At 48.3% G+C, this 22,407-nt stretch overlaps 1 protein-coding gene across 1 annotated transcript in view; it reads left to right on the plus strand.

Moving 5' to 3' along the window:
• Window positions 1-22,407, plus strand: part of SEMA3B (semaphorin 3B) — a 229,508-nt gene that overhangs the window by 160,688 nt on the left and 46,413 nt on the right. The window contains 3 exon segments of the mRNA XM_030205932.1: window positions 5,716-5,858; window positions 7,600-7,717; window positions 16,526-16,595. Coding sequence (XP_030061792.1) covers window positions 5,716-5,858; window positions 7,600-7,717; window positions 16,526-16,595 — 331 coding nt within the window.

Here is a 22,407-nt window from a genome sequence, read left to right on the forward strand (position 1 = left end):
CACCAAGAAAAATACAAACGAAATCACCAACTACCGACCAGTAGCATCTATCCCACTGATAATCAAATTGATGGAAAGCATGGTAACCAAGCAACTTACTGACTAAACAAATTCACAGTAGTACATGAATCACAATCAGGATTTCCCCCCCTCCATAGCACTGAAACAATACTAATCACTCTCTTAGTGAAAGTCAAGCAAGACATAGCAACAGGTAAAAAGCATACTCCTCCTCCAATTCGACATGTCCAGTGCATTTGACATGGTAAACCATAATATACTACTAAGACTCCTAGACTACTTTGGGATCAGAGGAGATATGCTTAGTTGGATCAAGGGTTTCCTAACCACTAGAACATATCTAGTGAAATCAAATTCAAACATATCATCACCGTGGAAAGCAGACTGCGGAGTACCTCAAGGATCACCATTATCACCAATCCTCTTCAACCTAATGATGACCCCACTAGCCAAGTCCTTATCCGACCAAGGCCTTCACCCTTTCATCTATTCGGACGACGTTACAATATACATTCCTTACAAACACAATCCGACAGAAATCACCAACAAAATTAAGCTCTGCCTGAACATCATGGACTCATGGGCAAATGCATTTCAACTAAATCTCAACACAGAAAAAACACACTGCCTCATCCTCTCATCCCAATACAATGTGAACAACCCCATAAATATAAACACCCCAGACTACACCCTCCCCATCTCAGACAGCCTGAAACTCCTCGGCATTACAATAGACCGCAACCTAACACTAGACAGCCACGTGAAATCCACAACTAAGAAAATATTCCACTCAATGTGGAAACTCAAACGTGTGAAACTATTCTTCCCGAGGGAAACATTTCGGAACCTGATACAATCAATGGTACTAAGCCACCTAGATTACTGCAATGGAATTTATGCGGGATGCAAAAAACAACTCATAAAGAAACTTCAGACCGCTCTAACACAGCAGCCAGGCTCATATTTGGAAAAACGCGATTCGAAAGTGCCAAGCCCCTCCGTGAAAAATTGCACTGGCTCCCATTCAAAGAACGTATTGCTTTCAAAATCTGCACCCTGGTTCATAAGATGATCTACGGCGAGGCCCCGGGATACATGACAGACCTCATCGACCTACCAATCAGAATACAACCGGATCAACATATCTAAACCTCCACTACCTAAGCTGCAAAGGACTTAAATACAAATCAGCTTATGCATCCAGCTTTTCCTACATAAGCACACAGCTATGGAACGCACTACCAAAAGCCGTGAAACAACTTATAACCACCTAAACTTCTGGAAATCACTAAAAACCTACCTGTTCAAAAAAGCATACCCTACCGACCCTACTTAAAATACCAGAACTCTGCAACACTACTAAACCAAAGAACGTAATGGACATAACTTAACTCTTCCACTATACAATTCCTAACATGTTTGTTCCACATGAACCTTATTCTACCATAACATCACTGTGTAACTGTTTATACCGGAATTGGCGAACGCCTTTTACGGTACTATGTAAGCCACATTGAGCCTACAAATAGGTGGGAAAATGTGGGATACAAATGTGACTAAATAAATAAATAAATATGCTAAGAACATGTGAGGAGGAAAGATGCTGGATAGAACGGATAAGGGACACAGAGGGAAGATGGATTGTGGGTGTGGAGAGAGGAGACACGTCAAACGGACAGAAGAACCTAGAAAAAGAATTAGGAAAACATTTAAGAAAAGCAGAAAGAGACACTGGGAACCAAAGCAAATGGAGAAATAAACTATTCAGACAACAAAGGTAGAAAAATTATTTTATTTTGAATGTATTAATTGGAATATGTCAGCTTTGGCAAATGTGCATCTCTGACAGCTTGCATTTCAGTTTCTCTTTCCTCTAGTATTACCAGTGCTTTTTTTTGGTGGGGAAAAAACAGTACCGATACTCATACAGGGCCAACCTTAAGGGCGGGATCACAATCTATGGCTCCACCCCCACAGTAGCCACACCTATTTTGCCAGCCATGGAGCATATAAAAAGACATCATTGAAAATAGTACAGAAGTCCCTTAATCCAACAAAAGAACCTTTAAGAGTGACCATAAACTAATAAAATATGTAGACAAAAAAAATCAGCTGAAACCCCCCAAAACCAGACTCTGATGGAAGACCCATTGTGAAAGCAGCACTGGTGTCCCTAAGGAAGAGCTTTGAAATAGGAATTTCTGTTGGACATTTGGAACTTACAGTGAAATTTCAGATAAGTCTGCTCCTGTCTGTTCCCTATCCTCCGGTGCTTTTTGTACTTTTTGCCAGATTGTATGGAGTTTGAAGATTGTTTATATTAAAGACCAGTGGTGTAGGTACATGGGGCCACGGGGGCCTGGGCCCCCCCTACATTTCCTGTGGGCCCCTGGTTTTACTGGCGGGGGTCCCCAACCCCTGCCAGCTGAAGCATTGTCCAGCACCAGTCTCTGGAGTGTGCAGGACATGAGGGGAAGACAGGGCAGGCAACGCAGTGGCACCAGAGGCCGGCGCTGGACAACACTTCAGCTGGCGAGGGTTGGGGACCCCCACCAGCCAAGGTATTTGCTGCAGCAGTGGGTGGGGAGCAGCAGGGTGGTGGGAGGAGAGGCAGCGGGGGAGGCATTGGTGGAGCATCAGACTAAAATGTGCCCCCCCACCTCGGGCTCTGGCCCCTTCCTACACGAGGTTTGGCTATGCTCCTGCTAAAGACTATTGGGAGGAAATTTCCTCCCATGGATTAGAAGGTCTGGGTTGTAAATGGACACCTATAGAAAAATTCTGCTAACTGTATTGGTTTAATTATAATTTTGTTTACTGGTATATTGCACTAGGTGAATAATTAAGGGTTTCAAATACCGAGAGTATTTCATGATGTATAGAGCTTTCAAGTGAGCCGCTTTTGTGGCCTGACTCACTGAAATTTATGCTTGGCTGTAGGTACAGCCTATACTGGACTCTCTTTTGTGCCCTTTTAATCAGGAGGCATTGTAGTATACTCTTTCTTTAGGCATCCGATATACTTCTCTTCTCTGCTCACTTTCCAGTTTCTGTGCCTCAGCTCTTCCCCTCTCTGACCATCATCTGATAACGTTCACACTTAAACACCCTCCTCCCCAGTCCCGTCCAATCTTAACCAATACATTTAGGAATCTTCAGGCTATTGACCCGTCTACTCTGTCCTCCAATGTTTCAAGTCTCTTCTCTACCACTGTGTTATCCAAGTCTGTCAATGAGGCTGTCTCTTCCTATAATACTATTCTCTCCTCTGCTCTGGATACTCTCGCTCCTTTCATTCCCCGTTCTGTAAAACGTACCAAACCCCAACCTTGGCTGACCTCTAGAATCCGCTACCTACGTTCCTGTGCCCGCTCTGCCGAACGCCTTTGGCTGAAATCCCGTGCGCATGCTGACTTCATACATTTCAAATTTTTGCTGACCTCCTTCCAGTCTGCTCTTTTACTTGCCAAACAGGACTATTACATCCAGTTGACTAATTCTCTTGGCTCAAACCCTCGTCATCTCTTTGCCACACTGAACTCTCTCCTCAAAGTGCCTTCACCTCCAACCCCCCTTCACTTTCCCCCCAGACTCTGGCTGAGTTCTTTCATGATAAGGTTCACAAGATTAAACTTGAGTTCTCAACCAGGTCACCTCCACCTCTCCTTCCCTTAGTCCATTCTCTCAACCCTCCAACCCCTGCCTCCTTTTCTTCCTTTTCTGAAATCACTGAAGAGGAAACTACACATCTTCTTTCCTCCTCGAAACTAACTACCTGTTCCTCTGATCCTATTCCCACCCATCTACTTAACACTATCTCTCCTACTGTCATCCCGTTTATCTGCCATATCCTCAATCTTTCATTGTCCACTGCGACTGTTCCTGATGCCTTCAAACATGCCGTAGTCACACCACTCCTTAAAAAACCTTCATTGGACCCTACCTGTCCTTTCAACTATCGCCCTATCTCCCTCCTCCCTTTCCTATCCAAGATACTTGAACAGGTGCTGTTCACCACCGTTGCCTTGACTTTCTTTCATCTCAATCTATTCTTGATCCACTTCAATCTGGCTTTCGCTCCCTTCATTCAACTGAAACAGCGCTTGCTAAAGTCTCCAATGATCTGTTCCTAGCCAGATCCAAAGGTCTCTATTCTATCCTCATTCTTCTCGATCTATCTGCTGCATTTGACACTGTTGATCACAGCCTACTCCTTGATACGCTGTCCTCACTTGCATTTCAGGGCTCTGTTCTTACCTGGTTTTCTTCTTATCTCTCCCAGCGTACCTTTAGTGTATACTCTAGTGGATTCTCTTCTACTTCTATCCCACTGTCAGTTGGTGTACCTCAGGGATGTGTCCTGGGACCTCTTCTTTTCTCCATCTATACTTCTTCCCTTGGTAGTCTGATCTCATCCCATGGTTTTCAGTATCATCTTTACGCTGATGACTCCCAGATCTACCTCTCCATGCCAGAAATCTCAGCCGAAATCCAGGCCAAAGTATCAGCCTGCCTGTCTGACATTGCTGCCTGGATGTCTCACCGCCATCTGAAACTAAACATGACCAAGGCTGAGCTTCTTATCTTTCCACCTAAACCAAACTCTCCTCTTCCCCCATTCTCTATTTCTGTGGATAACACTCTCATCCTTCCTGTCTCATCAGCTCGTAACCTTGGGATCATCTTCGACTCCTCCCTCTCCTTCTCTGCACATATTCAGCAGACTGCTAAAACCTGTTGTTTCTTTCTCTATAATATCAGCAAAATTCGCCCTTTCCTTTCTGAGCACACTACCAGAACCCTCATCCACGCTCTTATCACCTCTCGCTTAGACTATTGCAACTTGCTTCTCACAGGTCTCCCACTTAGCCATCTCTCTCCTCTTCAATCTGTTCAAAATTCTGCTGCACAACTAATATTCCGCCAGGGTCGTTATGCTCATATTAGCCCTCTCCTCAAGTCACTTCACTGGCTTCCTATCCATTTCCGCATACAGTTCAAACTCCTCTTATTGACCTATAAGTGCATTCACTCTGCAGCTCCTCAGTACCTCTCCACTCTCATCTCTCCCTACATTCCTCCCTGGGAACTCCGTTCACTGGGTAAATCTCTCTTATCTGCACCCTTCTCCTCCACTGCTAACTCCAGACTCCGTTCCTTTTATCTTGCTGCACCATATGCCTGGAATAGACTTCCTGAGCCGGTACGTCAAGCTCCATCTCTGACTGTCTTCAAATCTAAGCTAAAAGCCCACCTTTTTGATGCTGCTTTTAACACCTAACCCTTGTTCACTTGTTCAGAACCCTTATTTTATGATCCTCACTTTAATATTCCCTTATCTCTTGTTTGTCCTGTTTAGATTAGATTGTAAGCTCTGTCGAGCAGGGACTGTCTCTTCATGTTCAAGTGTACAGCGCTGCGTACGTCTAGTAGTGCTATAGAAATGATAAGTAGTAGTAGTGGGATTGACTACTTTTCCTATGGTTGGGGGCAGCGCAGCTGAAGGTTCAACTACAGGGAAGGAGGGGTCAGTACAGTTAAAGATTCACCCAGTGCCTTCAATACCCGTAGGCTGACCCTAAGTTCTTAAATGATTTTGTAGCCCTGTGTGATGTCCCTGCAGTGAAGGCCACTCCAAGGGCTAGCGGTCCGCTTCCAATGTTCTCTCATGCTGCTGTTCTTCTTCTGACGCAGAGCCAAAGTTTGTCAATGTGTTCTGGATCCCCGAGAGCGAGAATCCCGACGATGATAAGATTTACTTTTTCTTCCGGGAGACGGCGGTGGAGGGGCATGGGATGGGGAAGCTTTCCTACTCCCGGATTGGACAGGTCTGCAGGGTAAGACTGGACCAATCACTCTCTATGACCTTTTCTCTAATGCCGAAGTGCCCGACAGATGGAGAAAGCGTTTGCATGATAATCTGTGACCTCACATCGACTTCTTCCTCATGTCGATAGGTTTAGTGCTTTGGACACAGAATAAGCCATTGAGAGACCTTTGGGGATGTCCAAATCCTAATCCTAGTACCCAAAGTTCCTCTTAGTTGGATCTTGGGAGATGATTTTACCCCTGTATCCCTGTAAATTCAAGGTTCTCTTCCCATTACTCATTTGGAAGTTGTCATACAGGATACAAACCAGCTATCCGTGCACCCCAGAGGTGACTCCATGCTTGTCTGCCTCTAAAATTCTTGTGTAAACACATTTTCACCGAAGGTAAACCCAAATTATTCTGAACTGCTCAAACTTTCTTTATTCAAGATTTCCTAAGGCACTGAACAAAAAGCATTGACTGTTGATTTTTGTAATTCTCATTAGCAAATATTATTAACAAAAAAAAAGAGGACAGTAGGCCTCTCCTGTCCTCACCTTCTTTCCTTGTCATATACCCTAAGTGGACAATTTTAAAGAACCCTCAAATATTTAGTGCATTTTCTTAATACTAATTTGGAAAGCAGAGAATGTAAGGCCTTTATTCTTTGAAAGTATGCACAGTAAAAGCACCCAGCACATTGCACCCAGTCAAAAGGGGTAAAATAGTTCATCCTTGTAAAAATACTATGTGCTTATGCCTTACACCTTCCTGGTCTTATCCCCTCCACACTCCAGCTGTTTCCTCAGGTACTGTAAATGGCTTTGGAAATTGCCTTTTTATTTAAAGCAGTACAGGATTATGCCCAATGGTGTGCTGGAGCAGGCTCTCACAGGCTCGCAAGAGCCGGTTGTTAAGTTTTTAAGAATTTTGGGAGCCGGTTGTAAAGTAGGGCCCTCCATGGCTACTTTAACAACTAGCTCCCAAAATGTGGGCATGGGCCCCCTGCTGAATTCTCTTTTACTTTGCTGGTGGGGATGCTGAGCTCTGCCAGCCAAGTAAATAGACTGCTGCTGCTCCCTGCTCCTTGTTTCCAGCTCTGAGCAGCAGGCTGGGGACTTCTCCAGCATGTGAGAGAAGTTTCAGCATGCTGCTCAGAGCAAGACGTTGGGAGTGGTGGCAGTCCATTTATTGGTTGCCAGCAAAGGTATGCCTAGCGTGCCGCACGAAGAGAGGGAGGAGAGAGAGGCAAGTGTTGCACCCCCCCCCCCCCCTCCCCGGCCTCCCCTGGCTCTTCCAACTGCAGAGTGGCTACGTCTGGAGAAAGAGCCTGTTATTAAAAATTTACCAGCACACCACTTGATTATGCCCCTCACTATCTCTTGCAAGTTTTATATATAAATATATATAGATATAGATATCGCCCTGTAAGAGCATTACAGTCGGATGGTACTCTGTATTTAGAGATTCCATCCAAATAAATAAATGATTTCCACCTTCTGGTCTTTTAAGAAATGTTTGAAGGCTCATCTGTTTGGTCAGGATTTGCTCTTATTTAAATAACAACGTGATCTAGGGCTCATTGGATGGCCTGTTTTATTCTATATAATACCTATTGCTTCAAGTATTTTAGATATGTAATTGTTTTATTGCTTGTCATGTTTGTGATTATGAATGTGCTTTTGTAATCCACTTAGGAAGTTAAGCAGACTAGAAACATGATAACATCAATAAAGTCTCTTTGTCTCTGAATTTTGCCCGCTCCAGAATGACCTGGGTGGCCAGCGGAGTCTGGTGAATAAGTGGACAACATTTTTGAAGTCTCGACTGGTGTGCTCTGTGCCAGGCACTGATGGGTCAGCGGACACTTACTTCGATGAACTCCGTAAGTATGCCGTAAGAACGCCGTATCCAGCAAACCTACACAGGGTGTAATTTTCAAAACTCATGCCAGTTCATACTTAAATCTGTGGACTTGGCAGCAGCTCTGAAAAGCAAAGTTACTTACCTGTAGCAAGTGTTCTCTGAGGACAGTAAGACAAGGTATACATCATCCCAATGGAGTCCGATGCGGATGCTGCCCAGCGCACTACACTTTTAAGAGGCTTTTGGCAGCGGTCCTCCCGCCAGAGTTGCCAGATCTGTGATTTTTTTTGCCCAATTGGGTGGATTTTTAAACATGTCTGTCAGAAATTTTGACCCATTGCAGGGTTTTGGGCTACTTTCTTACACTTGCGCGGCCGAGTGCTGTGGTTTTGTTTGACTTCTGCAGAGCTGCCAAGGGGGTCAGCCTCCATTTAGGGCCCGCCAATAGCTCTGCCCCAACCCGCCCATAGCTCCACCCTGAACCACCCACAGCTCCGCCCTGAACCACCACAGTTCTGCCCCGGCACAGCCTCCCTTTCCAGCGACAGCAGGAGACATCTTGTAAAACATCATTTCCTGCTGTCCCTGGAAAGTGGAAACGGAGCTGTTCAGCGGAAGATCCCGGCACTCTGGTGGGAGATAATTCGCAAAAGCAGGAGACTTGGCAGGTCTGCTTCTGAGAGCAGCACGAGCAGGCTCAGCATGACGTCATCTGTTGCAACCTCTCCCATTGGAGCCTTGGAGAAGAAAAACAAAACTATTGGACATCCAGAACGAGCCTCATTCTAGATGCCCAATAGTTTTGTTTCTCTTCTCCAGGGCTTCAATGGGAAAGGTTATGACAGGTGACATCACGCTGAGTCTGCTCATGCTGCTCTCACACAGCATATAGAGGCAGGTGAGCCCCCCCCCCCCCCCCCAGCAGCTCCCAACTCAAAATATAAATACTTTAGCTGATGAGGATCTTCAAGCTCTGTCAGCTGAAAAATTCCTCCAAAGATGGCCAGAACTCCGTTTTACCAAACTTGGTAGGCAATATCAACTCTTCAAGCCACCAATGCTGGCACCCAACGCATGCTTAGTTGTGTGTGGCTCAAGGATGCTGCCTTGTCTGCCAAGCTTAATAGAAGGGAGTTGTAGTTACCTAACAGCAGGGTCAGGGCTGGTGTTAGCCATGCTGGGGCTTGGGCAGAAAATAAAGAAGTCTCCTCCCCCATTCCCTCTCCACCCCTTCTCCTCTCCAGTCTTCTCATCTGCCATTATAATCACACCAACAGACCCCCCCACCAGATACAGAACCAAGGGATCACAAATTAGAAATATATAGACAAAAATTTAACTGGGAACTTCAGCATATACTACAACACTGAAGAAAGAAAAACAGAAATGCATTGAACACAGTAAAAGGACATCTGCTATGCACATTTCCAAAGCCAACATATTCCATTTAAAACATTCAAAATAAAATGCTTTTTCTACCTTTGTTGTCTGGATATTTTATTATTCCATCATGCTGGTTCCAGTTTCTCTTTCCTGCTTTTCTGTGTCTTTTGCTAATTCTCCTTCAAGCAGCTGCTATCTGTTTGTCTTTTCTCCTCTCTCATTCCATTCCCTCTCTACACTTGCCTCTGACATATTCATCTTTCCATTTTAGCTCTTTCCTCTTTTTTTTCCTTCTGCTGTCTGTCCACTCAAATTTCACCCTCTTTCTAATCCTTTTTCATCTCCTTCTTTCACCCACTAGCATTCCTGTTCCCCATCTCACTCCTTTCCCCGCCTTCCATTCCCTTCCATCTTCAGTTTACTCACCATTCTCCGAGGACAAGCAAGCTGCTTGTTCTCACGACTAGGTGATGTCCATGGCAGCCCCCTCCAACCGGAAAAAGTCTTGCGGGAGGTCCTGCGCGCGGGGCATGCCCACCGCGCATGCGCGGCCGTCTTCCCGCCCGTGCGCGACCGCTCCCGCTCAGTTTCTCGTTTTCCGTGCTTGGAGAGAGACTGCTTTGCGTCCCTGTCAGCATCGGAAACCGGTTTAGCGGCCTTGTCCGCTTTTTCTTTGTTTTGTGGCGCCGTCCGCACCTTCTTTCTTTCTCTCTTCTAAAACAAAAAACAAAAGTCTCCTAATTTTCTTAGTTTTAGCGTCTTTCTTCTTTTTGCCACCGTTGCGGCCTCGTGGCCGCACATTCGCGTTTTTCCTCTTGGTGGCCCTTTTTTCCCGCCACCATCGACGATTTTGACCTCGCCGCTGCGATTTTTCCGTCGATGACATCGAGGATACCCAGCAGCTTCAAAACGTGTGGTCGGTGCGGCCAGCAGATCTCGCTTTCTGACACCCACGCTTGGTGCCTTCAGTGCCTCGGGCCTGACCATAACCCCAAAGCATGTAACCTGTGTCTCGGCTTGAAGAAGCAGACACAGGTAGTGAGGCAAGCTCAACGGGATCGGATTTTTGGAGCTTGCGCCGGCCCTTCGGTGTCGACAGCATCAGCACCGGTGGAGTCGACTTCGGCAGCATCGGCACTGGCACTGGCGTCGTCGACTTCAGCACTAGACATGGCATCGACCTCAGGAGTACAGGTGCCACCGGCCCAATGACCATCTTTCGCTGGGAGCAGTGAGCAGCCGAGTGGGCCTCCACCTGCCTCGGCAGTTCCTGCTGTGCAGGGCCATTGGGACCGACCCCTTTCGGACCCGACCCAAGGAGGCCTGTGGATTCCACGTCCTCCTTGGTACCGCGGAGCGCCGATGACGTACTTCGAAAGAAGTTGGCTAAGAAGCATCGTCATCGATCGCCCCCTTCACACGGTACAGGGAGCTCCGGGGCGTCAAGACATTCGGCACCCAAGAAGCGTCGATGCCGGGAGGACCGCTCCCCCTCCATCCAAGAGGTGTCAGTGCGTCGGTCATCGGGCAATCCGGTACCGTCTCCTGGCCCCGTACAGATTCTAGCACCGACTCCTGCATCGGCCCCTCAGCCTTCCCCGACGGACACTCTGGACGAGCACCTCCGGACCATTCTTCCATGTATCCTGGAAGGGCTGCTGCGCCAGTCTCTCCCGGTGCCGGGGGTGCTTGCGCCCTCGGCGCTGTTGATGGAAGCGCCGGCTGGCTATGGCCCTGTGGTGCGGTCGCCGACACCCGTACCACTTGCGGCATCGGTCTTGGCTGCCACCCAGGTGGCATCCCCGTCGACGTCGATGGAGGGAGCTTCGTCCCCGCTGGTGCAGGAGTCCACCTCTCGACGTCATCATCGAGGACGTGGTTCCTCTGAGTCTAGACGGGCCCGGTTTCGGACGGAGATCAGGGAGCTCATGCCCGATACCGAGGAGGAGGCCTCGTGGGGGGTAGAGGAGGACCCAGGTATTCCTCTTCCGAGGAGTCCTGTGGTCTTCCCTCTGACCCCACTCCTTCACCGAAAAGGAAGCTCTCGCCACCTGAGAGTCTTTCCTTTGCCTCTTTTGTTAGGGACATGTCTGTGAGTATTCCCTTCCCCGTGGTTACTGTGGATGAGCCAAGGGCTGAGGTGCTCGAGGTCCTCGACTATCCATCACCACCTGGAGAGTCTTCCACGGTACCGTTGCACAATGTCCTGAAGGAGACGCTGCTTCGGAAGTGGTTGAAGCCTTTAACCTCACCATCCCAAAGAAAGCGGAGTCCCAGTATAGGGTCCACATTGACCCGGAGTTGATGAGGACTCAGTTGCCACACAACTCTGCGATCGTGAATTCTGCTCTTAAGAGAGCCAAGAGTTTGAGGGATACTGCCTCGGCGTCCCCGGGGCGTGAGTCTTGCACGCTGGACTCTTTTGGGAGGAAGGCCTATCATTCCTCCATGCTCGTGACCAAGATCCATCTTACCAGCTCTACAAGAGCATTCACATGCGGAATAATGTGCGGCAACTGGTGGACCTGGTTGACAAGCTCCCGCCGGAGCAGGCCAGGCCTTTTCAGGAGGTGGTCAGGCAGCTAAAGGCGTGTCGCAAATTCCTGTCCAGGGGTATTTAAGACACTTGTGATGTTGCATCTAGAGCCGCTGCCCAAGGTATAGTGATGCGCAGACTCTCATGGCTGCGCGCCTGACCTGGACAACCGGACCCAGCAGCGGCTGGTGGATGTCCCTTGCCGGGGGGGGGGGGGGATAATATTTTTGGTGAGAAAGTTGAGCAGTTGGTCGAACAGCTTCACCAGCAGGAAACCTCCCTCGACAACCTCTCCCACCGGGCGCCTTCAGCACCTACCTCTTCAGGTAGGTGATTTTTCAGGGGAAAGAAGACTGCTTCTTACGCTTACACCAAGCGTAGGTACAATCCTCCTTCCCGACAGCCTTCCCAGGCTCAGCCCCAGTGCGCTCGTTCGTATCAACAGCGTGCGACCAAGCACGCCCCTGCGGCAGGGGACGGGCTTTTGACTGGATCCAAGGGAGCATAGCCGCCATACAAGTGCCCGTGCCGGACTATCTACCGGTCAGGGAGAGGTTAAAATTTTTTCACCAAAGATGGCCTCTTGTAACCTCCGACCAGTGGGTTCTCCAAATTGTGCAGTGCGGGTACGCCATCAGTTTGACCTCCACTCCGCAAATTGCCCGCCGGGAGCTCAGTCCTTCAGCTCCCACCACAGGCAGGTACTTGCAGAGGAACTCTCTGCCCTTCTCAGCGCCAATGCGGTCGAGCCCGTACCACCAGGGCAAGAAGGGCTGGGATTCTATTCCAGGTACTTCCTTGTGGAAAAGAAAACAGGGGGGGTGCGCCCCATCCTAGACCTGAGAGGCCTGAACAAATATCTGGTCCGAGAAAAGTTCATGATGCTTTCCTTGGGCACCCTTCTCCCCATGATTCAGAAAGACGATTGGCTATGCTCCCTGGATTTAAAGGATGCTTATACCCACATCCCGATACTGCCAGCTCACAGACAGTAGCTGCGATTCCGTCTGGGGACACAGCATTTCTAGTATTGTGTGCTGCCCTTTGGGCTCGCCTCTGCACCACGGGTGTTCACGAAGTGCCTAGTAGTGGTTGCGGCGGCGCTACGCAAGCTGGGGGTGCATGTGTTCCCTTATCTCGACAATTGGCTGGTGAAGAGCACCTCGGAGGCAGGAGCTCTACAGTCCATGCGAAGGACTATTCAACTTCTGGAGCTACTGGGGTTTGTGATAAACTACCCCCAAAGTCCCATCTGTGCCCAGTCCAGTCACTCAAATTCATTGGAGCCCTGCTGAATTCACAGACGGCTCATGCCTATCTCCCCGAGGCGAGGGCGCAGACACTCCTATCCCTCGCCTCCCGGGCTGGAGCGTCCCAGCATATCACAGCTTGGCAGATGTTGAGACTAATGGGCCATATGGACTCCACAGTCCATGTGACTCCCATGGCATGTCTTCACATGAGACCAGCTCAATGGACCCTAGCTTCCCAGTGGTTTCAGGCTACGGGAAATCTAGAGGATGTAATCCGACTGCCCGCCAGCTTTCGCACTTCACTCCGCTGGTGGACGATTCGCTCCAATTTGATCTTGGGACGCCCATTTCAAATTCCTCAGCCGCAAAAGGTGCTGACGACGGATGCATCTTTCCTGGGGTGAGGAGCCCATGTCGATGGGCTCCACACGCAAGGACTGTGGTCCCTCCAGGAATCCGGTCTACGGATCAACCTCCTGGAGTTGAGAGCGGTCTGGAACGCGCTAAAGGCTTTCAGAGATCAGCTGTCCAATCAAGTCATTCAAATTCGGACAGACAACCAGGTTGCGATGTATTACATCAATAAGCAGGGGGGCACTGGATCTCGCCCCCTGTGTCAGGAGGCCGTTGGGATGTGGTGCTGGGCTCGCCAGCATGGCATGCTTCTTCAGGCCACGTACCTGGCAGGCATAAACAACAGTCTGGCCGACAGATTGAGCAGACTCATGCAACCGCACGAATGGTCGCTCAATGCGAGTGTGGTACGCAAGATCTTCCAGGAGTGGGGCACCCCCTCGGTGGATCTTTTCGCCACCCAGACCAATCACAAGCTGCCTCAGTTCTGTTCCAGGCTTCAGGCCCATGACAGGCTAGCGTCGGACGCCTTCCTCCTGCATTGGGGGACCGGCCTTCTGTACGCGTATCCTCCCATACCTTTGGTGGGGAAGAATTTACTAAAACTCAGGCAAGACCGCGGCACCATGATTCTGATCGCACCTTTTTGGCCCCGTCAGATCTGGTTTCCTCTTCTTCTGGAGTTGTCTTCCAAAGAAAACGTGGAGATTGGAGTGTTTTCCAACCCTCATCACTCAGAACGAGGGGGCGCTTCTGCATCCCAACCTCTAGTCTCTGGCCCTCAGGGCCTGGATGTTGAGGGCGTAGATTTCGCCGCCTTGGGTCTTTCTGAGGGTGTCTCCTGAGTCTTGCTTGCTTCCAGGAAAGATTCCACTAAGAAGAAGTGGAGGAGGGTTGCCGTCTGGTGTGACAGCAAGGCCTTAGATCCTCGCTCTTGTCCTACACAGACCCTGCTTGAATACCTTCTACACTTATCGGAGTCTGGTCTCAAAACCAACTCAGTAAGGAACCATCTTAGTGCGATTAGTGCTTACCATTCCTGTGTAGAGGGTAAGCCTATCTCTGGACAGCCTTTAGTCGTTCGATTCATGAGAGGTTTGCTTTTGTCAAAGCCCCCTGTCAAGCCTCCTACAGTGTCCTGGGATCTCAACGTTGTCCTCACCCAGCTGATGAAACCTGCTTTTGAGCCACTGGATACTTGCCATCTGAAGTACTTGACCTGGAAGGTCATTTTGTTGGTGGCAGTTACTTCAGCTCGTAGAGTCAGTGAGCTTCAAGCCTTGGTAGCCCATGCTTCCTATACCAAATTCCATCTTAACAGAGTAGTCCTCCGCACTCACCCTAAGTTCCTGTTGAAGGTGGTGTCAGAGTTCCATCTGAACCAGTCAATTGTCTTGCCAACATTCTTCCCCCGTCCGCATACCCACCCTGCTGAACGTCAGTTGCACACATTGGACTGCAAGAGAGCATTGGCCTTCTATGTGGAGTGGACCAGCCCCCACAGATAGTCCGCCCAAATGTTTGTTTCTTTTGACCCCAACAGGAAGGGGGTTGCTGTTGGGAAACGCACTATCTCCAATTGGCTAGCAGATTGCATTTCCTTCACTTATGCCCAAGCTGGGCTGACTCTTGAGGGTCATGTCACGGCTCATAGTACATACTGGGACAGACCGAAGGTCCATCAAGCCCAGTATCCTGTTTCCAACAGTGGCCAATCCAGGTCACAAGTACCTGGCAAGATCCCAAAACATTACAATACATTTTATGCTGCTTATCAGAGGCAGACTGACAGTGATCTGGGTCCCTGGCAAATAAGGATCATGATCCCCTAACAACCTGTCAAAAGTGATTAGGCAGGATAGAGACTAGGGGAGAGTGGGCCCTTGGGCACTGCTGCTTTACCAATGGTCAGTCTACCCCTGGTGGAAGTGCAAGTGCTCACATAGCTGGGTCTGTCTGGCAGGCTACACAAGGGACCTAGAACATAACTACATAGAAAATGATGGTAGAAAAAGGCCATATGGCCTGTCTAGTAAGTTTTACAATCCCTTCCTCTCCCTTAGAGATCCTATGTGCTTGTCCCATGCTTTCTTGAATTTGGATACAGTCAGTGGTGTGCTGGAGCAGGCTCTCACAGGCTCGCAAGAGCCAGTTGTTACGTTTTTAAGAATTTTGGGAGCGGTTGTTAAAGTAGGGCCCTCCATGGCTACTTTAACAACTGGCTCCCAAAATGTGGGCTTGGGCCCCCTGCTGAATTTTCTTTTACTTTGCTAGTGGGGATGCTGAGCCCTGCCAGCCAAGTAAATAGACTACTGCTGCTCCCCACTCCTTGTTTCCAGCTCTGGGCAGCAGACTGGGACTTCTCAAGCATGTGAGAGAAGTTCCAGCATGCTGCTCAGAGCAAGACGTTGGGAGTGGTGGCAGTCCATTTATTGGCTGCCAGCAAAGGTATGCCTAGCGTGCCCATACGAAGGGAGGGAGGAGAGAGAGGCAAGTGTTGCTCCCCCCCCCCCCCCCCCCCCCCGGCCATCGCTGACCCTTCCAACTGCAGAGCTGGCTACGTCTGGAGAAAGAGCCTGTTGTTAAAAATTTACCAGCACACTCCTGGATACAGTCTCTACCACCTCCACTGAGAAGGCCGTTCTATACATCTACTACCCTTTTCATAAAGAAATATTTCCTTAGATGACTCCTGAATCTATCCCCTTTCACCTTCATTTTATGCCCCCTTCTTCCCAGGAAGACTGAATGTTTGTGCAATGGCCATACCAGTATTTTAGGAATTAGATTCTCATAGAGTCTTGTGCTCAGGCATGGGAAAGGAACGCTGGAGGACAGAGACCCTATTTGTGGTTTAGATGTTTAAATCCACCACAAAAATGTATAAAAACCCGATTTTACAAAGTACAGATATAAACATCTCAATCACCATTACATGCATATGGCAAAAGGGTATGGTTTGGGTGGAACCAGGGCAGGACTAAAACATAAACGGGTTTTCCACATTTTAAAAGGGGAGTGCGTCTTATGTAAGTTGGGATTTGCAGGATTTGCAAAAATGCTCTGGCCAGCTACGACATCTAGCAGGCATGGTCAATACCACACGCCAGCTGTCGGAGAGGTTTGTATTTGAGTATATACAGGTAAGTGATTTGCTCAAGGCCAAACCAGATCATGCAGTTTAGGAATGAGGAAAAATGATGGGTCTGGGTGACTGCTGTAATTCCTTGTTAAAGTGCCTACTCTAATAACCAATGATTGTTTAATGACTGATAGTTTTGGGGCACTCTCTTCTCCCCAGGGGATGTCTTCCTTCTGCAGACCAGAGATCGACGCAACCCTCTTCTCTACGCTGTCTTCTCTTCATCCAGGTGAGGCCACTGCAGAGCTTCCTGTCCAGGGTGGCTCCTTATACTACTCTCCTCTTTAGAACATGGTTTCATGGCTTTCACTTACCCCTCCTTCCCCCCACACCACCACCACCACCACCACCACCACACACACACACACACACAAACACATATACTCTCAAGGCCTGCCTGCTCCCACCCTCTCCAAAACAGGAAGTTTTAAGGGGGAGGACCTGGCAGGCCTTGAGCATGTGCAGATGCTCAAGGCCCCACGCTCTGGCTATATCAACTAAGGCCGATGCTGGGCTGGTTTGTACGGTCGGAGTGCCACATATAGCGATCCGGTTTTGGATGAGTTGGGAGAGAGCTTCAACGGAAACTCCAGTAATCTGGAACGTGAAGACAGTGCCGAGCAAACTTTTATGGCCTATGTCCCGCAAATGACAAGATTGATTCAGATAGGCTGGAGTGGGCTTTGACGGCAACTCCAGAAGTTGGAACATAAGGACAGAGCTGGGCAGACTTCTATGGTCTATGTCCCAGAAATACCAAAGGCAGACCATGATCAAGTATATAAAATCACGTTCATTGTTGATTTAATCTAGAATTGAGAATGAATGTGACTATTGGGCAGACTGGATGGACCGTTCAAGTCTTTATCTGCCGTCACTATGTTATTTATATATTTTGCAAACTGACAAACAAGCAGAGGCTGGGTTTTACATAGTAACAATAGTAACTTAGTAGATGACGGCAGAAAAAGATCTGCACGGTCCATCCAGTCTGCCCAACAAGATAAACTCATATGTGCTACTTTATGTGTATACCTGACCTTGATTTGTATCTGCCATTTTCAGGGCACAGACCGTAGAAGTCTGCCCAGCACTAGCCCCGCCTCCCACCACCGGCTCTGCCACCCAATCTCCGCTAAGCTTCTGAACAGGATTCCTTTATGTTTATCCCACGCATGTTTGAATTCCGTTACCGTTTTCATCTCCACCACCTCCCTCGGGAGGGCATTCCAAGTATCCACCACTCTCTCCGTGAAAAAATACGTCCTGACATTTTTCTTGAGTCTGCCCCCCTTCAATCTCATTTTATGTCCTCTAGTTCTACCGCCTTCCCATCTACAGAAAAGGTTCATTTGCGGATTAATACCTTTCAAATATTTGAACATCTGTATCATATCACCCCTGTTTTCTCCTTTCCTCCAGGGTATACATGTTCAGGTCAGCAAGTCTCTCCTCATACGTCTTGTAATTCAAATTCCATACCATTCTCGTAGCTTTTCTTTGCACCGCTTCAATTCTTTTTACATCCTTAGCAAGATACGGCCTCCAAAACTGAACACAATACTCCAGGTGGGGCCTCACCAACGACTTATACAGGGGCATTAAAACCTCTTTTCTTCTGCTGGTCACACCTCTCTCTGTACAGCCTAGCAACCTTCTGGCTACGGCCACCGCCTTGTCACACTGTTTCGTCGCCTTCAGATCCTCAGATACTATCATCCCAAGATCCCTCTCCCTGTCTGTACATATCAGACTCTCACTGCCTAACACATACGTCTCCCGTGGATTTCTACTCCCTAAGTGCATCACTTCGCATTTCTTTGCATTAAATTTTAATTGCCAAACCTTAGACCATTCTTCTAGCTTCCGCAGATCCTTTTTCATGTTTTCCACTCCCTCCCGGGTGTCCACTCTGTTACAAAGCCCTATCTCAATACTGTAGGTCTGTTGTACAGAAGTGTGAATGAGTCCCTTTCATAGAGGGCTAGATTGTCCCATATAACCATGTAGCGTGAAGAAAAATTCTGTATACCTGAAGAGACTTATAACATTGTCACATGTATGTGTACAATAAAAATTGAAAACAAAAACTCATTAAAATGACACAACCTAAGTTCTGCAGTCCTAAAACACCAAGACCCTCTGTTTTCCAAGATTTTCTGTAAACCCCACAAAACAAAAATGTCAGAATATTATCATTTTTATTATTATTATAAGTTCGCTTATGTAAAAAGAAACCAGTAATTGTCACTCATTGTCTCTACCTCCCACCTGTCAAAAGAAACAGGGAAAAACCCACAACTCCCTCCACCCTTCACATTATCTCAAAAATCCCAATCTTGCTGCCAAAAAAAATTTGGAAAGGGCGCTGAATTAACCAGGCCTATGCAGTATTCAATAATCATTACAAGTGGCCTCCAGGAATGGGCAGCAAAACCACTGAGGTGGAGAAGAACAACAAAGTCCCACAGATAATTTCAGGAGCAGAAGAGGAGTGGGAACAGAACCAGGCTCTTCAAAGAACAGACCGAAGACGTTGTAAGGTCTCCACCACCAGGAAACTCTTGGAAAAGTCTCCTGCACCAGGCCCTTTAGCTGAGCTGTGTGCTGTAATCCACTGCTAAAGAGCACATGGCAATCCACAAGGTCAGATCTTTATACTTTATTGTAATCCCTTTGTGTCAACTGCTTCTCCAAAGGTAGTTCCCACCACAGCATTTCTCAAGAAGCATAGCAGTTCAACAGCATAGTATTCAAAACACAAAAAAGCCAAAAGGTTCCAAAATCTCAGCAGTTCATATAAAGCAGTTATGCAAAGCAATTCTTCAAAGTAGCTCAAAAAGGGCTCAAACTCCCAGCAGTTCATGTATAGCAGGTATGCAAAGTAATTCTCCAAACATGGTAGCTCCAGAAAGGGTTCAAACCCTCCCCAGCAGTTCATGTCAGCAGTTATCAAAACAATGCCCCAAACACAGCAGTTCAGAAAGGGGTCAAACTCCCAGCAGTTCATGTATAGCAGTTATGCCCAAAACCACCACTCCTCCTCTCTCCCTTTCAAAAGAAATCAACCTAGGGAGAGTGGCAAGGGTCCCCCCCCCCCACAACCAGGCCAACATTATACTCTGACCACCACCCGCATGACCCTTCCGTGGTAAACCTGCTCTCTCAGCTCCCCTTGTGGGATAGCCACCTTTTCCCTTCTTCTACCAGGCTCTCCTCCCGAGCAGCCCTCTCCTGTTTCACCTCCTTTCCTTTCAGTTTAGTCAGAGCAGCAATCTCCATCGGCTACTCTTGCTCTAGTTCCTCCCAACACCCATTGCTCAGCTGCTCTCCATTTGCTTGATTGGGCAGGTTCAGAACTCCTTCCCTCATCCTGGCTCTCTGGGACAGGTTTTTCCAACTCCCTTCTCTTGCCCTTCTCCTGACCTCCCCTGGGAGCTGTTGGGGATTGAAGTCCCTGTTTCTACCATGGGCCCTACTCAGGGGCTGCTGGGAATTGTAGTCTTTTCCTTTTCTCCAATCCCCCAGGGGAAAAGACTCCTTCCTTTCTCTACCCAGTCTCCCTCCCTCTCGAGCCTCCTCATTCCTCCATGTGCTTTCATTCTCCCTCTCACCCTCATATTCCTCACAACGTCCAATGTTTGAAGTTAAGTTTATTGAGCATAGGCGTAGACTGGGGGGGGCGAGGGGGGGCAATGCCTCCCCAAACGACGATAAGGCGCCGCCGCGCCATTAGTTAAAAAAAAAACCCACATGCACGCACGCGCTCCTCTCCATCCGCTTGGCTTCCCTGCTCTCTCTGTCTGCGTCCCGCCTTCCTCTGACGTCAGAGGAAGGCGGGACGCAGACAGAGAGGGCAGGGAAGCCAAGCGGAGTAGCGGACGGAGAGGAGCGTGTCCGTCTACCCCTCTCTCTTCCTCCCTCCCTCCCTCCGCCGCAGGCAGCAGTCTTTTCCAGCGTTCCTGGCAGCGGTAGCAATGTACACGCTGCCTTTGGCTCTGCCCCGAAGCCTTCTCTTCAAGTTCCTGTTCCCGCCAGGAACGCTGAAAAAGCTGAAGACTGTTGCCTGCACCGGAGGGAGGGAGAAAGGAAGAGAGGGGGTAAACGGAGTCACCATCTTGGACCTCGTGGGGGGGGGGGGAGCAGAGGGAAGATGGATGGGACTGGGAGGGGTGGGGAGCAGAGGGAAGGAGCAAGAGATGGATGGGACTGGGAGGGGTGGGAAGCAGAGGGAAGGAGCAGGAGATGAATGGGACTGGGAGGGGTGGGAAGCAGAGGGAAGGAGCAGGAGATGAATGGGACTGGGAGGGGTGGGAAGCAGAAGGAAGGAGCAAGAGATGGATGGGACTGCGAGGGGTGGGGAGCAGAGGGAAGGAGCAACAGATGGATGGGACTGCGAGGGGTGGGGAGCAGAGGGAAGGAGCAACAGATGGATGGGACTGGGAGGGGTGGGGAGCAGAAGGAAGGAGCAAGAGATGGATGGGACTGGGTGGGGTGGGAAGCAGAGGGAAGGAGCAAGAGATGGATGGGACTGCGAGGGGTGGGGAGCAGAGGGAAGGAGCAAGAGATGGATGGGATTGCGAGGGGTGGGGAGCAGAGGGAAGCCTACTGGAAAGAAGACACTGAATAAAACAGAAGACACTGGGACCAAAGCAAATAGAAAAACTAAATGATCAGACAACAAAGGTAGATAAAAGTATTTTATTCATAATTTATTAATTGAAATGTGTCAGCTTTTTGAAATGTGCATCTGTGATATTTTGCCTGTAAATTCAATTCCTTCCTCCACATTAGCATATTCATTTGCATATGTATATATGCAAATGTATGCTAATATGCTCCGCCCATTCTTTGCCCCCCCCCCCCAAATGAAACAGTCAAACTACGCCTATGTTATTGAGTGAAGACTTCATTGGACGTCTTTGGTCTATTCTTTGAAGAGCCTGGTTCTGTTCCCATTCCTCTTCTGCTCCAGGAATGGGCTCCATATTTTCTCCCATTTAGACAGCCACCTTCGCTATTCTACCCTGAGTTTTTCCATGTCAGAAATATACCCCACAGCTTCCCCAACCACTTAAGCATAAAGGGAGAGTTTTCACATCTCCGCTCAGAAGCTAAAGTAAGCCTTGCAGCATGTAACGCATGGTTGACCAGTTGCCGCTGTTCTATGGGAAAGTCAGGTATTGGCTATTACCAAGCAAAAAGGTAACTGGGTCCCAAGGTATCTCTCTTCACCCAGCATTGCAACTTAGCCTGGACAGATCTCCAGAATGCTTTTGCCCACCTGTTAACTCCCATTGAACCATCTCTCTCATATTTTCTACCCCACATATTTTTTTTTTTTTTTTTTTGGGGGGGGGGGGGGGATTTCTTTTATAATCCAAAAGCATTAAATTCCCTTCTTGAGCAACTGTTTCTCTGGCGAAAGCAATTGTTCTTCCAACAGTTTGACATTTCTCAGTATTTGACTGCAAACTATACGTCCACTGCAATTGAATCTGGATGGTCCCCTGAATTTCCTCCAAAACGCCTGTCCAATATTCTCTTGGCTTAGGATATTCTACCAACATGTGTGCACCCTTTCAATCACTATCACTTCCACTTCACACTCCCTCTCTCCTTCCCATAAACCAGCTCTAACCCTCTGGTAGCACGTCAGGTATGCCTTATGTATGTTTCCTGCAGGGTCCCAGTTTTGGAGACATATCATCCTTTGTAAACACTTCCTCTATATCTTCTGACCAGACCCATGCCCAGTGTCTTTATATGTTATTGCACTTTCTCTTCCCTTCCTATCTTATACCGGATTGAAACTGTATTAAGGGTAGAAGGAATTAAAAAAAAAAGTTTATCTAATCTCAGAAATTTCCCTCCTTGTACTGTTTATCATCTTTGGTCGTATTACTAATGTAATAGACAAGGAAGTGAGAATTTGGCTTCTCCCATTGATGTTTGAGATGGTAAAGGTTGAAATTCACCATCCTCCATTCCTTCAAAATGTCCCAGGTATCTCCCCCTTCCCCCTTTCTCCCCCAGACCTT

The sequence above is a fragment of the Microcaecilia unicolor genome, chromosome 6, assembly GCF_901765095.1.
Source record: "Microcaecilia unicolor chromosome 6, aMicUni1.1, whole genome shotgun sequence".
Classification (NCBI taxonomy): Eukaryota; Metazoa; Chordata; class Amphibia; order Gymnophiona; family Siphonopidae; genus Microcaecilia; species Microcaecilia unicolor.